The sequence below is a fragment of the Calypte anna genome, chromosome 3 (assembly GCF_003957555.1).
Source record: "Calypte anna isolate BGI_N300 chromosome 3, bCalAnn1_v1.p, whole genome shotgun sequence".
In the NCBI taxonomy this organism is placed as follows: domain Eukaryota; kingdom Metazoa; phylum Chordata; class Aves; order Apodiformes; family Trochilidae; genus Calypte; species Calypte anna.
The window spans coordinates 4225915-4241513 of NC_044246.1; the positions used below are offsets into that span (position 1 = coordinate 4225915).

The following is a 15599-nucleotide window of genomic DNA, read 5'->3' on the forward strand; positions in this document are numbered from 1 at the left end:
AATTATTTTAAGTATTAAGGTACTGTCCTCTCTCTGTGCTTCTGACAGAACTCTTTTCTGTAGACATCTGACAAGGTACAGTGGGCAAAGTACTTCCTGGCTGCACAGAAGTTAAATTATTTTAAGTATTAAGCATCTTTGCTAGATGAAGATTTTGTATTACTTACCATTTTCTTGTGCAAACCGAGATGCTTCTAAAAACGTCACCTCACGATCTGCATCCAGATCCTTTTTGTTTCCACACAGTATTATCACAATATTTTGACTTGCTAACATTCTTGCATCTGTCAACCAATTAGTCAGTGCATTGTAGGTTTCCCGGCTAGGTAGAAAATGACAACTTTTGTTAGAAGGCACTCACTTGAATAAACATTGATGAACTGAAAGGCAGAAACCAAACCTGTAGCTGTGGCAAACCCCAAATTGCTGCTAGTCAGGCAAGTCACCTACACATCTCAATATGCCAGCTCTGAGTATTGAGCTCTTTCAGGAAACCATTTTAAAGCTTAAAAGTTTATAAAGAGCAGGACTAAATTAACTATAATATATAAACAAACATACAAACCATTTTAAAGCTTAAACGTTTATAAAAAGCAGGATTAAATTAACTGTGATATATAAACAAACATACACACTAATACCCCGTTACTGTGAAAAGCTAAAATTTTAGGCACTAATCTAATTTCATCCTTTTGTGCATGAAGTTTTGGGCTGACTGAAGGAGTTATTGTTTAACTGATATTTAAGTTTCAGGTGGGATGGTAAGAATTTAGGACACTTGTGGAGAATTGTGTGCCTGAAGTTGCCCTTTTGTGCAGTAACATCACAGTTACCCTGCACACCCCCATCTGTCCTGGCAGTGGAGCTCGGAGATAAAGCCTTCAGCCAGCAAGACTGATGGAAGAGTACAACTGAACTCAAGCACAAGGTTTCCCACACTGCTCCAAGAACAGTCCACTCACAAGGCAAAAAGCAACAGATGTAGCAAATCATCATTAACCAACATGAGTGTGAATCTATGAATCTTATCTGACAAGTATCAGTCAATGGTGGCCAGGAAAAACCAGGGAAATGTGTGATGTTAAGGTATTCTAAGTGTCTGCCTACAGTATTTAAAAAGAAAACTGATGGAGAGATGAACAGAATTTTGGGCTCTGGTTAAGGAAGGAACAGGAATAATGTAGTTAAGGCTTCTCCAGAGGATGACCTGCATACTAACAAGCAGTTTCCACAAACAGGGGTGTACTGATTTGGCTCAAAGTGGTTGAAGTTTGCTCTTAGTTTCTGTTGCAAGGCTTCCTGAGTCAGTGGTTTCAGGTAGTCCACTGTGGTTAGAACAGCCACTGGTGGCCAGTTCTCCCTTGGAGACTCTTTACATTTCTGACATATCTCACGCAAGCAAGTTCCAAAACTTAAATATGGACTAAAAAATAAATACTTTTTTTTTTTTTACTGTCAGAGGACTGCGTACTTGGGAGGGGAGATCATTTTTTTTTACTGTCAGAGGACTGGTACTTGGAGGGGAGATCATTATACATCAGTTATATCTGGTAGTTTATGAACAAAAGAGTTGATAACTTTCTTACCTGGTTATATCATAGACAAGCAAAGCACCTGCAGCACCTCTGTAGTAACTCCTTGTTACAGACCTGGAAAAAAGAATTACAGCTGTATATCTATGCAATACCCTCGTTGTTTCAAACCTAGTTTAACAAAAGACAGTCTCTATTAGGACAGAGAACTCTTATTTACATATTTAAAATACAGTATGCATTTTAGACAACATTATTAGCTGTGCAAGAGCAAACTATTGGCAATTTGATTTCTGACAAAGTTTTTTCACTACCTAGAGCTGTACAGGGACTCTCAAAGTCCAGGATGAGCTATCTGCTGCTGAAGCCACTCACTATCATACTACATGGCCTGTGACAGAACTGGGAGCTGATTATGCTATTTTAATGCCAGAGATACCACCATTAAATTAAATTTGAACTCTCAGCAGTGAGGAGAGACTGAGCAAAGTACCTGTCATTGAACAGTTTAAGACTGTTGGAGAAGGAGGCAAGGAAAGTGAAGGCAAAGCATCTTTCAGATGGTAGAGGAAGAAAAAGACTGCTAAGTAGACAGAGGTGTGACCAGCCTTAGAAAGAAAAATTAAGATTATAAAAACCCACAGGGGAAAAAAAAAAGGACCTGCAAGTCTGTGAACACTTTGAACTTGAAAGAGCAAAAGTTGCATAAGCATCTGAAAGAACAAAGCCTCCAAGCTCCTCAGAATCCCAGACTGGAGAGATCTCATTAGTAGCAACTACACAACACTGCCTAGTCATGCATGTACCCAAATAGTTTGTCTAATATAGGACATTTATCTGGATTCCTGCCCAGGACTCAGACTCCTGGCACTTTACTCATTTTTATCAACCTCTGACCCCTCCCAATAAAACCAAAGAATCCATCCCTCCACTCAATGTAAAAAACCCTGTTATGTCCTTTTGATGGTTTATATACTCAGGAGTACATTAGATCTTCACTCTGAGTGTGATCTATGCCTCATACGTATGACAGTTAAAATATAGCATTAGAAGTACATTAGTGGTTCTAAGCTGACAAATACACTGCTTTTTCTTTAAGAAGCTTAGAGACCTTGATCTTTCTAGACATGTATCTAGTCAAATAAACTGGACAACTGATTTCTTGCCCCCCTCTAGTAAAATAATATTGTATTGTGAAATTGTTTGTTCTCATGAAGATTTTGAACAGCTTACAACTTCCTGGCATTTACTTATTCCAGAGAATAAAACTTCTAAACATGGAATTAAGCACACACAGTTCAGTTTAAAAAGTATTGAGTTTGGCTGGTGAACAAACTTCTAGCCACATATTTTACTCCAATCCATAACTATCAGAGAAAATATCCAATGGAAGACCCTCAGATCCTGCAAGTCAGAGCTGCTTTCCTGAAATCAATGGATCTATGTAACTATGTTCAAGCTGGAAGATCTGGCCTTGCTAATAACCTGAAAGCAAGCAATTCCACTGACCAAGAACCTGCCTATGAACAAGGAGAAAATATCCAACAACCAAAGCAATAATTTAATAACAAACATTTAATAATACAGTTGAAAAAGGTACCTGAATCTCTCTTGTCCTGCTGTATCCCATATCTGCAATTTTACATATTTACCACCAACATTTATGATCTTTGAACCAAATTCCACTCCTATAGTATGATTTGAGTCTTCCTTGACTAAAAAAAAAACAAACACCAAAAAAATCAGAGTTATTGGAGGATTCTGAGAGTGAACACTTTTTAAACAATCCAATTCAGGTAAAATCAAAACTCTTCAGTGTTCAAATTACAAAATACTTCCTGAACCATCAAATTCAGTGTCACTTGTAAATCAACTGCCACCATACAGATGTGCACATTCTTACAATTTTTGAGCATCCTACTCAATTCAAAGTTACTACTAGAAAGGCCAGCTTTAACTACATTTTCCTCAGTTGCCATTAATAAATGGCAAGACAATTTTTGTTTATCACCTGTGTTTTCTAATGCTTTGAGGCAAGTTAAAGTTAAGAGAAAAGCAGAACACAAAAACCCACAGTCCTGCTCATGACTAAGCAAGAAATACTTCTTCAAAGCACACAGATAGGACCATTGCTATAATTACACTGTTGATATTAGTTTCTCAGCAGTATAAAACTGTCTGTACTAGAAGTGAGGTGATGGTTAAATCACAGAATCATGTCCTGTTCCCTGGTGATTACACTGTATCCAAGAGCTGTTGTTCCTCAAGAAATAAGGTGAATTACCATTCCCTTGTGAAAGGTAACATTCACCTTAGATTTGCAAAGGTTTCTAAATGTGTTTTTGTTTGTTTGTTTAATCATGATGCTAAATTCACTATCCAAACAGAATATTTTCTTTTAATCCTCTATTAATTTCTAAATAATAGTTAGAATGGAGTCTCTATCAGTATTTATCACAGTCCCTAACAAAGAACATGGAGTGTTGATTTATTTGGAAAGAGTCTAGGTGTTGGGAAATTTGGCTTCTAACAGGTCTTCTAAATGTCTTCAGACATTTCATCTGCTCAGTATTTTTCCTAAAAGATCTAAGATTCTACTATATACCCAGGGAAGCTACAAGTTGCAAGGATAAGTCTCACAAAAAGTGAGCCTGTATTTTCACCAACATCCCATTTTACTTATTTGAGCATAACAGAGACCACTGCTCATTATCAGGCTTTTCATTAGAGGGAAACAGTGAGCAATAAAGATTTAGAGCATGGTTCTTAATTCTCAAGCAAAATCCTCACCTATACAAATAAGAGAACCATGGGAACTTCCATACCAAGGATACTTCTGTAGCCAAAGCCTTCATCTGTGGTACAAAAAGCAATGCAGAACTCTAGCTGTGCTCACATATACTTACATTTCTTTTCAATAAATTGATGTAGCAAACAGGATTTTCCAGTTCCAGCATTTCCTATGACCAAGAACTTAAACAGGAAATCTGAAGATTGAAAGACACACATAAAAAATTGCTAATTTTTGCTCACATTTTTGTCACAACACAAAGTACACAAGGCAGCTCTTCTCTAGTAGCTGCTATTTCAAAGAGAAGGGAAGAGATGACAAAACCAGTAAAATAACAATAAATCTGATGAACAACCCAGTGTTTTCAATACTGATGTTATAATGTAAGAGGTAAAAATGCTATGTGATAATGGAGATACAAGAATGACAGACAGAAATGGCTGAAATCAGTTAAAACAGGATGAATTTCAGGTGTATGTTGGGTTTATGTTCCTGCAAGATGCACTATTTATTTTTCTACCAGCAGCAGCTTTTTTAACAATCATCTTTATTTCTTTATTGCCCAGGTTCTCTTACAAACATCCCAGGTCTGCAGAAGACATCAGGTAAGCATGCAATGAGAAGGATTAAGTTTGCACTATCAGCAAAAAGAAAAACTCAACATTCATTTCATTAACAAGTGGTCAGAGATGTCAAATGAGTTACACACATACTGGCCCAGGGGATGGCAGAGTGAAAAACAAATCTAAATGGTGCTAAACAAGACAAAGCACTGATACATTACTGTATCAGAACCTCATTTGAGTCTTTATTTTTACAAAATGAATTTAAATTGCACACTAATCTATGTGCTCATTCCATTTCAGGCAGGAATTATTTGCTATGGTATAACAGGAACTCCTCCTAGCAATGGTAAAAGCAACAAGTAAATTTCTCATAGGGAAGCAAAACTGCCACTGCTGAAAAGTCAATAACAAAACACAGGGCTATGAACCTTGGGAATGTTCACCTATCTTCCAAATTTTATTCATATTTAAACTGAGGTAATGTCTTGCCAAGGATTTTTTTGCTTTTTTACACTTTACTTTTGCATTATTTTTCTGGTTTCAAACGTTGCAGCAGGCTCCATCTTCTATCTTTCTCAGGAAGAGACTGCTGTTTCTTGATGACAAATATGACTATTTACAAGCTCAAGGCATTCTGTTCCAAGAAGAAGAACTTCACACCCCCCACTCAACTGCTCATACTTTCTGGATGAAGAAAAAGTAGTTACAAAAAGGATTTTGCTTTAAGTTGTAAAAATTTTGTGCTATCTTCTGGAAAGAAGGGGCTTTCATGTCATCTCAACTCCAAAACATGCTGAAGCTGAGATTGCTTCATTCTCTCACATCTCACTGTATGAAATGTAAATATAAATAGCCTCAAAGTGTTACACTATGAAAAAATTCACCTCTGAGAGCTTTTCTTTCTATGGACCAAATATCACTAGTTAGCAGCCTAACTAGTCTAACTTCATGAATATTTGAGCTACTGTAGGTGTGTGTAATCTCACTGGTTTTGCCACTTTCAGAGAGCTCCTTGCAGCACAAGATGTTCTGAGACATAGTCACAATTCAAATAATCTGTTTCTGGTCTGCAGTTTTTCCAAAAATAAATACAAAATCCAGTTAAAACTGGTTCTCCTATGTATCTGGTGAATGCTGTCTGCCAGATTTTCTTGTCAGAAACACCTACAAAATCTAAGTGTACCTTCCTTTTTCCCCATGGAAGACTTACTGACTATTGACTTAGTATAACAGCTACTGTCAAACTAAACCAGGATAACAACAGACTCACAACTCTATTCCCACCCCAACCTGCTCTGTGTTTGCAAGCACTGGTTGTTAAGTGTGGCACTGGTTGTTAAGTGTGTCTCACCATACTCGTGCAAGCACAACCCCCTGCTGAACACCAAACTGAACACACTGCCCTGTTCTGCCCAGCCAGGCTGTGAGCCAGGGAGCAGGGACACAATGGTGGCACTGTCAGGGACTGACCTGCAGTGGCTTCAGAACAACTGAAATGTTTTAAGTTGAGGTGCTTTGTACTTTTCTCTGAAAGCAAGAGTGGTATTTGGGGATTTTGTATTAATCTCTTTAAATTGGTAACATGCTGTAACAGACTCTTGATTTCTACTGAGATTCTCTTGTGCCAGACAACTTTAAAAAGGAATCTTTCCTACAAATACATCACTTAGATGAGGATTCAATGCCTGCTTACTTAGTACAAAAAATATATATTTCCTTCTGCCATAATACAAGTCTTCCAAAGTTCTCCTATTCATGATTGTTTGGGCACTTCATAAGGGAAATAAATTGATCACACAGAAAAAAGAAACAGAACAGAAAGCTAAGAAGACACAACTCATGAACTATGTTTACCAAGAGAGTAAATATGGATGGCAAACAAAGCCTTTACTGAGAGGCTGTGAGAAGCTCCAGACCTGAATTGAAAAGATGGAAGAGAGAAGAATCACAGAAACAGTTGGAAAGACTGTTTGAACAGGAAAGGTTCAAAGCAGACAGAATTTTGCAGAGAAAAGAAACCAAGGAAGACCAAAAAGCCCAGGAAGAGGTGTGTGAATTAATAGAGATGGACAGTGAAGTATCAGAGGCAGCAAGGACAGATGTGAAGGAAAGGCTCTTTATTTGTCATGGACTGAGAAAAATATGGATAAAAATTCTCCCATTTCAAAGGGAAGAGAAGTTGATACCTCACAGCCGAAGTAAGGCCAGACAGCAAAATAACACTGGAAAAAGCACCAAACCTCCCATCGCTTTCCTGAGCCTATCTGTATGGGGTATAAAGCTTGAGGTAACACCATGAGAATGGGTCATAACTCAGGTGATCAGAAGAAAAATCCAGCTCATGAGTAAGTATCTACAAAAGCACTACAGGGATTCCAGCAGTGGGGTGATACCACTGATCTCAGTCACCAGGTGGAAACTGCCCCAATAATTAAATCAATCTTGATTATCACATGAACAGCTTGTCAGAAACAAACCCTCCTTTATTAGGAGTGTGAGCACATCTCAGACAGTTCATCAAGCACAGAAGATCCAAGATTTTATTGCATCATAGTCTTTACCCTGAACTGCCACTTGGGCTGCTACATACATGGAGAGGACACTGCAAAATAGGGTATTGGTTACTGTTATAGTCAGAGATGGTATTGCAGATATTAAAGTTATTTTATTATTATTGTTATTATTTCTATCCACTCTAAACCTTGATGCTCTGGAGCACTCTAGACCTCAGAATTTTTGTAGCTCTTGTATGAATACAACAAACACTGAAACTCGAAAACAGAGAAATACACCAAACAATAATTAAATTAAAGGAAGAGTCCACAACAACCACAAGCCATGAAATTTAAGGGCTTGTCATCCAAAACAACAGGAAAGTATCAACAGTGACAATGGGCCCACAACTGCTTTTTTGTATCACTAGAACACCACAAAATGTTGAAATGTACTTGTTTAAGATACAATCATCTATTTAACTTGCTTACTATTAAAACATCAAAGCAGGAGCACTGATGAAATTCTGTCGATCACCTCTGGTTGTCTATTCTCTCAGTTGCTTATTCCTGATTTTCAAGACTCTGCTCTAAAAGTAAGGAAATGCAAGTCCAGCTCTAAAGTCTGAACAGCTACTGAAGATATGACATTATAACAGACAAAAGCTAGAAAATGACAAGTTTATCACAGATACAATTCTGATCTTGCTCTCCAGCACCCTACCACATGGACTTTGAAGATGCTGACATGTATGATGGCATTCTTATACTAAAAAATATTACAGAACACCATGTTATGGAATGGGGAGAAAAAGCATTGATTTAAGCAGACAGAACTGGTTCAAAGGAAGATTTAAAACCTAGAAATCAACACTATTTAGTCACTTCCCATTTCATCCACCTGGCCAGCAATACTTGTCACCTGCTGCTTACCTTTGGGACTCCTGAATTCTCTCTGATGCTGCCCCGTGAGGCACTGACACACCCTGCCAGCGCCTGCGCCCTTCCTCCTTCGGATGTTTCCCTACTCCTTAGCCATCCATGCTGACAGGGGGTGGGTATGAACTCATCTGTTCCCCTCAACCACTCTCACACTCACTTCTTTCTGGTGCTTGCACACTACAACAGGACTGACACCCTAACATGCCCCTCAAAGGAGCACAATCTCCTCTTAAAGAGCAGCGCAGCTTCTCCCAGAGGACATGCACGGCAACTTTCATCCTGGCTTTACTTAGCAAGTAGTATCCACGTCCCCTCGCCTGCATTTCATTCCCATTTCGATTCAACACCGCCACACCGCGAACCCTCACCCTCAACCCAAGCAGCATGGGCAAGGGTACGACACTGGGGTGCTCACAGGAAAAGGCATTAATTGTGTGTCTTAGCTTTCTATTCTGTTTCTTTCTTTTTTTTTTTTTTTTTTTTTTTTTTTTTTTTTTTCTGTGTGATCTATTTATTTCCTTTATCAAGTGCCCAAAAGGCAAACCCGCCACCCGGGGCAGGAAGGTCCCGCCTGGGCCCGGCGAGCCGCCGCTTGCAGCTTCGCCCCTCAGGCCACAGCGCCTCAGCCACCGCCACCTCCATCACCGCGCTCCTCAGCAGCTGACAGCCCGGGTCCCGGAGGAGAGGAAGAGGAGGAGGAGGAAGAAGAGGAGGGTTCCCTCACCCCGCCACGCCCCCGGCTCTTACCGTACGTCTCAGACATGGCAGCCTGCGACACTTCCCCTCCTCGCTCCTTTTCCTCCCCTTGCCCGCTGAACGCTGCCGATCGGGCTGAGCCTGACGGTGCGGCAACACCGGAACGGGCGGGCCGGGAAAGGAACTGAGGTGCCCCCGGTACCCCGGCCCAACCCAACCCAACCCAACCCAACCAGCCCAGCCCAGCCCGGCCCGGCCCGCCCAGACCCACTGCGCACGCGCGCCCGCCGCGGCGCTGAGGGAGTGGGAGGGGGCGCGTGCCCCCGCCTCCGCGCGCAGGCGCCAAGAGCGTCACCAAAACAAAGCGCACGTGGGGGGCGCGGGGGCTGCTGTGGCCGTTAGAGCCGTTGGGGCGCGCGGGGGCTACGTGACAAATGGCACCTCCCAACACCCCCCCCGTCCTTCCTCCCCTCTCCCCCACTTCCCCTTCAGGTCCTCCTCTCCCCTCAGCTCCTGGAGGGGCCATAGGGCGGTGTTCAGCTTACCAAACATCTCCCTCACTCGAATGTTGCCCCCGGCCGGTGTCCCCGCTGGGAGTTCGGTGGTGTAGAGTTCAGATGTTCCGCTCTGCCTGGAAAATGCGGCGGCTGGAAGGAAAGGGGCTCCTGCTCGGCCGCTCGCCAGGCTGTCCTCGGGAGGAAGAGTCCCTCGGTTCTGGTAAATGTTGATTTTCTTAAGTCTGTGGCGATTGCCGTTGAATTTCCTGCGAGTAAGCAAGCAAGGCTGTATTCCCCTGGTGCAGAACCTGCCTGTGACAGTTCCTTCTGGGAACTGCATCCCACTGTCCAGCTTGAGTCCTAAAATATCTACCCCAGATTCTCTGAGATACCATCTGTCCATCCCACCAGTTTTCAGCATTTCAGCCAAAGGCTGAGCAGTTTGCTGCAAATCTCTTTGAAGGACATGGTATAAATGTTTCTATACAGGGGGGTTTTGTGTGACTTCCACCATTGCTGTTCTTACTTCGAAGATAAATGCCAAGGAAAGATTGTTGAATAAACTCCCTGAGTGCAATAGCACTTCGATTATATTATTATTATTATTGCTTTGATGTCCCATGAACTCCCCAGCTTAGCCTAGCAGTGAAGGGCACTGAGACTCCACCACAACAGTCTGTCCATCTTTTCCCTCCCCACACAACTCTTCCTGTGTGTCCTCCACGTTCTGCCAGCCCTTGAAAAAAAATTCCTCTTCTGTTATTTCTGCCTTTTTAATCTTGTTGCTGACAACTTCCCATTCTTTCCACTTGTACATCACCTCCCCAAGATGTAGGAAAAGCTGCCTCTGTCTGCCCCAACCCTTTCCTTATCCAGCCAAAAGTCAGCTTTTCAGTTTTTATCTCCAATCAGTGAATTGAGCCCACAGCAAGAACCCCCCAGAGAATCTGCTGATTATGCTTGATTATGCTTGGGGGGGAGTGTGGATCAGCTGGAAGGCAGGAGGGCTCTGCAGAGGGACCTGGACAGACTGGAGAGTTGGGATGATCCCAACGGGATGAGGTTCAACATTCCAAGTGCCGGGTCCTGCACTTTGGCCACAACAGCCCCATGGGGAGCTCCAGGCTGGGCACAGAGTGGTTGGAGAGCAGCCAGACAGAGAGGGACCTGGGAGTCTGGATTGACAGGAAGGTGACCATGAGCCAGCAGTGTGCCCAGGTGGCCAAGAAGGCCAATGGCATCCTGGGCTGGCTCAGGAAGAGCGTGGCCAGCAGGTCCAGGGAAGGGATTCTGCCCCTGTGCTCAGCTCTGGGGAGGCCACAGCTTGAGTCCTGTGTCCAGTTCTGGGCCCCTCAGCTCAGGAAGGAGATTGAGGTGCTGGAGCAGGTCCAAAGGAGGGCAACCAGGCTGGAGAGGGGACTTGAGCACAGACCCTGTGAGGAGAGGCTGAGGGAGCTGGGGGTGTTGAGGCTGGAGAAGAGGAGGCTCAAGGGAGACCTCATCACTCTCTCCAACTCCCTGAAAGGAGGTTGGAGCCAGGGGGGGGTTGGGCTCTTTTGGCAAACGACTTTCAACAAGGCAAGAGGGCATGGTCTTAAGTTGTGCCAGGGGAGGTTTAGGTTGGAGATATTAGAAAGAATTTCTTTCTGGAGAGAGTGATCAAGCATTGGAATGGGCTGCCCAGGGAAGTAGTGGATTCTCCGTGTCTGGAGATATTTAAAAAGAGCCTGGATGTGGCACTCAGTGCCATGGTCTAGCAACCGCAACGGTGGTTCGAGGGTTGGACTTGATGATCTCTGAGGTCCCTTCCAACCCAGCCAGTTCTATGATTCTATGTTGAGGATACATACAAAGAAACTTGAAATAGTTTTCAAAGAACCCACTATTAAAATGACAAAAAACCCCAACTAACAAACTGAAACACACACCAAAAAAAACCCAAACCAAAAGTTTTTACCCCTAATGATTGGTAAACACAGAAGTAGACAGTTGTATTAAAAATATGTCATGTGGTGTCAGTAAGAGAACAGAAAATTTAAACATCTTGTAGGATATAAACAGCACTTTAGACAAATCAGTCTTTTCAGATCTTGTTTTTATTATGTGCATCTTGCAGGATGAGCTTGCCTGTATGGGGGTTATATTTCATAAATATCTTGTACTAATGCCACTCTACTCTGCTTCCAACCACTCTTAATTAGTTTGCAAGCACATGCCAATAAAATACATTAAAACTGTAAAGTTTTCTTTAAAAGCTGTTAGTGATACTGAAGAGGGAGATGGAGGTAGGAAGAATGGTAAATCAAAGACATGAATAGGGCTGGGTGTTTCAGGATTTCTGCTTTGTAGAGAAAGTTAGAACAAAGTGTAAAAGTTAGAAATAATGAAGAAAGATTACACTAGATTAGAAAGTATATAGCTGATCCCTCAGTGATTTGAGAATCTAGGGTACTATGTAAGACTATTCTTTCTAAATAACCAGGAAATAAATAGCTAATAACACTTCATTGGTGTCCATTGGTATATGAGGGTGAAAAAACCCCAAAGCCAGATTTTTAATTTGTCTCCTGAGCTGTGGTTTCTGTTGTTTACACATTCTTGAAACTTCTGGGTCATATAAAAGCAGATGATGTTATGTCCAATTCTATCTACAGATCAGGCATTTAAATACTATTGTTTGCTCCCTGTGTTAGTTTCACACTTATTGTGCCTATAATTGGTTGTGGCTGTGAAACTGCTGCCCAGAAAACCATGTTGTTCTTCTAAAATTACTAATCTAATTTTTTACAAGTTTTTACTGACCAGTGTGCCATAATAAGATTAGTGTCTGACACCTTAGGAAGGGCAGAGGACCAACAGGATCTCCTCAGAGCCAGACTAAGGATGGGGTGTCCTGTGAAAGCTTTTTCTTCCAGAATAAAATAACCTGACCTGTAGGGCTTTGCAGATTTGGATGTGGCTTTTAGTGACCTGGCACTGCAAGGAGCCAGATCCTTCTGTTTTCCCTTGCTGTGCCGTTGGGAAACAAAATTCAGTCTGGATCTGAAGTTGGATTCACCTTCAGTGCAGGCTGAGGGCCTCAGGCTGGAGCTGGAGGGCAGCTAAAAGTGGGGTGGGACACGGCTGGGGTTGGTCTGAAGGTGGCACTACAAGGCCATGTGTGACAGTGGCACTACACATGTTCCTGTATGTCCCAGCTGGGTGACACTCATCCCATCCTGAGGATCTGAGGTGGGGAATAATGTCTTCTGCTGCACTTTCCTGTGCCTTCCTGCTGAAGCTGGAAAGCAACACAGAGTATGTGGAAGCTGCAGGCTTCAGCTGGATCTGAAGCAGCAATGGATGTGGCTCCAACAACCCAAGGGAGGTTTAGGCTGGATGTTAGGAAACATTTTGTCTCTGAGAGGGTTGTCAGGCATTGGAATGGCCCAGGAAAATGGTGGAGTCACTGTCCCTGGAGGCATTTAAAAGGCATTTGGACCTGGGCCTTTGGGACATGGGTTAGGAGTTGGATTATGGTGTTGGTCAAAGGTTGGACTGGATGAGCTTGGAGGTCTCTTCCAACCTAAACATTCTGTGATATAACCCAAATGAAATACAAAGATGGGTGATTGATGCTCTGAGAAACCTCTAAGATTTCAGTGATCTCCCGATGTCATCCAAACACCATCCTCTTCAGCTTCCACAGAAGCTGCTGTCAATCTTGAAGATGCTTTTCACTTAATGTAATTGCAATTATGCATGGAAATTTACAAGCTGGATAATTTTAAAATCATGGGCCAGCCCCTTGGCTGTGAGCCCAGAGTGATGCAAGGTGACTGCCAAGGTACATGGGTGCAGTAACTCAGCTCCTTCCTCTTGCCCCACAGCAAACTTTCCCAAGAATAAATACGACCACCAGAAGCTAAACCACAGTACTGACAGCTGGTGATGGCTGGACTCTGGCATGCTGTATGTTAGCAGTCTTTTTTTTTTTTTCCTTTTATTGTGCTCCCTTCACCAGTACTGGGTAGAAGGCAGCCACACTGTGCAACTTGCTTTTTGTGACGTGGATAAATTCATTTTAGGATAGCTTTATGCTATACTGCAGTATATATACTTTTTTTGTTGTTGTCTTGCACAGCTTTGTATGACATTTTTAGGTGTTTTGTCCAGGGAAACATATTAATGCATTCTTACCAGCAAAAAGGTACATAGAAGCCCTATATTTAGAAGAGGTATACAAAGTTTAGAGAAAACCAAACCAACCACAAAACAAACCCACCATTTTAAAGGAAGTCAGAATATAGGCTACAGCTTTTAAGAACAACTAGAGATTGATTTTGTCAAAGTTCACATAAATAGAGTGAAGGGGCCCGAATACTTATTATAGCGTGTCAGGAGGGATATAGGAAAATAAAGACAACAAAGATTTGGAACATGTTATGAAAATACTTTGATCATTGACAGTGTCAAGAACACAGATCTGTGATGCTCTCTTGTGTTTTATGAAATTAACCTCATGGTGTCGCTAATTAACTGCTCCTATGGTGGAATACAGTGCTGGTGGGATATCCCTGGCTGCATTTGTTCACCACACACTTGAACTGGAACATTTGGCAACAGATTACTCAGGGACACTCAAGGCCACATGAGTGTTCCTCTTTCAAGCTACAAGTGATTCTCCCTGCTCAGGGGAAGTCACCTGGAGTGAAAAGGTTGCTCCTTTGGGTCCTGTTTCTCAAGCAGCATCTTTGCAGCTGTATCTTTGCAGATACAGCACAGCAGTTTGACTCCATTCTGCTGCTTCAGTTGCTCTGAATGCAGCATCAGGAAGCAATGGAAGCTGCGTGGCTCAGCAAGCAGTGCCTCTGGGTCAGTGTGTGAGCTGGGTGGCCAAGGAGGTGTTTGTCTTGTCATATCCTGTGATACAGACAACCCAGTGCTGGATCTCGTGGTCACTGTGTGCTTGTCTCCCAGCCGGCTGAATCAGGGACTTGTCCAAAATGTACCACCATGTCTGTGTCTTGCTGTGGTGGGTGCAGCAGGACCCTGGCTCACAGAAGCACTCCCAAACCCTTCTTCAGGTGTAAACACATTGGCTGTAGCCCAGACACTTGTTTGGGAACCATCTGTCCCAGTGCAGAAGGGGAGGCAGCCCTGGAAAGGGCTTCAGTCCAGGCTGAGGACATCACCATCACCTGGGTGAGGACAGAACAGAACACCTTCTCCTCACTGGCTCTGTTATAGAGGGAACCCAATGCAGCCTCTGAAAAAAATAATAGATATGTATACAACTAGGAACTGTCAGACACCACCCTAGAGGGTTCAGCTTCCTTTTCTCCAGGTCTTGCTTGTGCAGCTGGAGCAGGGGGAAGGATGAGGCACCAGGTTGGGGGAGGAAAACCACTGAGTCCCCTGGACCCCTTCTGCTGTCCCCTGCCTCCTCCCTGCCTCCCCAGGGACCCATGGCTGCCAGCACACTTGCAGCAGGTTCTGCCTGGAAGCAGCCAGGAGGTGTCTGCAGTTGGCTGACAGGATATTATTTTCCAGCTTCTAGGCCTGCTGCTGACAGTTCATCCCTCTGGAATTACAATGTGCAACACTTTGTTCAGGTGTGGCCATCAGAGCCAAATGTCAGTATGTTTATCTTCCTCTCTGAACTGGTACATGCAGCCTGTAGTGAGGTGGTTTGCCCTGAAAGCTGCTTTCATTAAATCATCTAAACAGACTCTGAAGCTCCTATGTTTGTTTATTTGAGAGGGAGAGCTGGTGGGGACACAAGCTGGCAGTGCTAAGCTGTGCTCAGTGGACAGAGCTCCCTGACCAGCAGAAGACTCTCTGGTCATCAGATTATGTGGGTTTCAGCTGAAGTGGTGTTAAAATGAGCACTAACTGCTTTCTCACTCGGTTTCAGCCCCAAATGTGGTGTTATGCAGCCATGGAAGCTGGGACAGGACAGCTTCCACGTAAAGAGGCCAAAAAAGGACACACTGCACATCTGTCATGGAGGTAAGGGGAGCTCAGCAGCTGGAAGAAGAGCAGCCAGCCATGTGTGTGGGCTAAAACCTTGCTGTGGCTTTCCATGAGCCTGGAGATGCAAT

General features: G+C 43.1%; 1 protein-coding gene across 3 annotated transcripts in view; it reads right to left on the bottom strand.

Annotated features, from left to right (window-relative positions):
- The window catches only part of RAB4A (RAB4A, member RAS oncogene family), a 25822-nt gene extending 15975 nt beyond the window's left edge, over positions 1–9847 (bottom strand). The window contains exons 1-5 of one of the 3 annotated variants that reach the window (XM_030448211.1): positions 9071–9155; positions 4439–4519; positions 3133–3247; positions 1587–1649; positions 168–322 (exon numbers count right to left, since the gene is read on the bottom strand). In XM_030448211.1, coding sequence (XP_030304071.1) covers positions 168–322; positions 1587–1649; positions 3133–3247; positions 4439–4519; positions 9071–9086 — 430 coding nt within the window. In that variant the 5' untranslated portion in view covers positions 9087–9155. Of the gene's footprint in view, positions 1–167; positions 323–1586; positions 1650–3132; positions 3248–4438; positions 4520–9070; positions 9288–9564 lie in introns of those variants that run through there. The other 2 variants (XM_030448212.1, XM_030448210.1) reach the window with 2 other exon arrangements.
- Positions 9848–15599: the final 5752 nt, after the last annotated feature.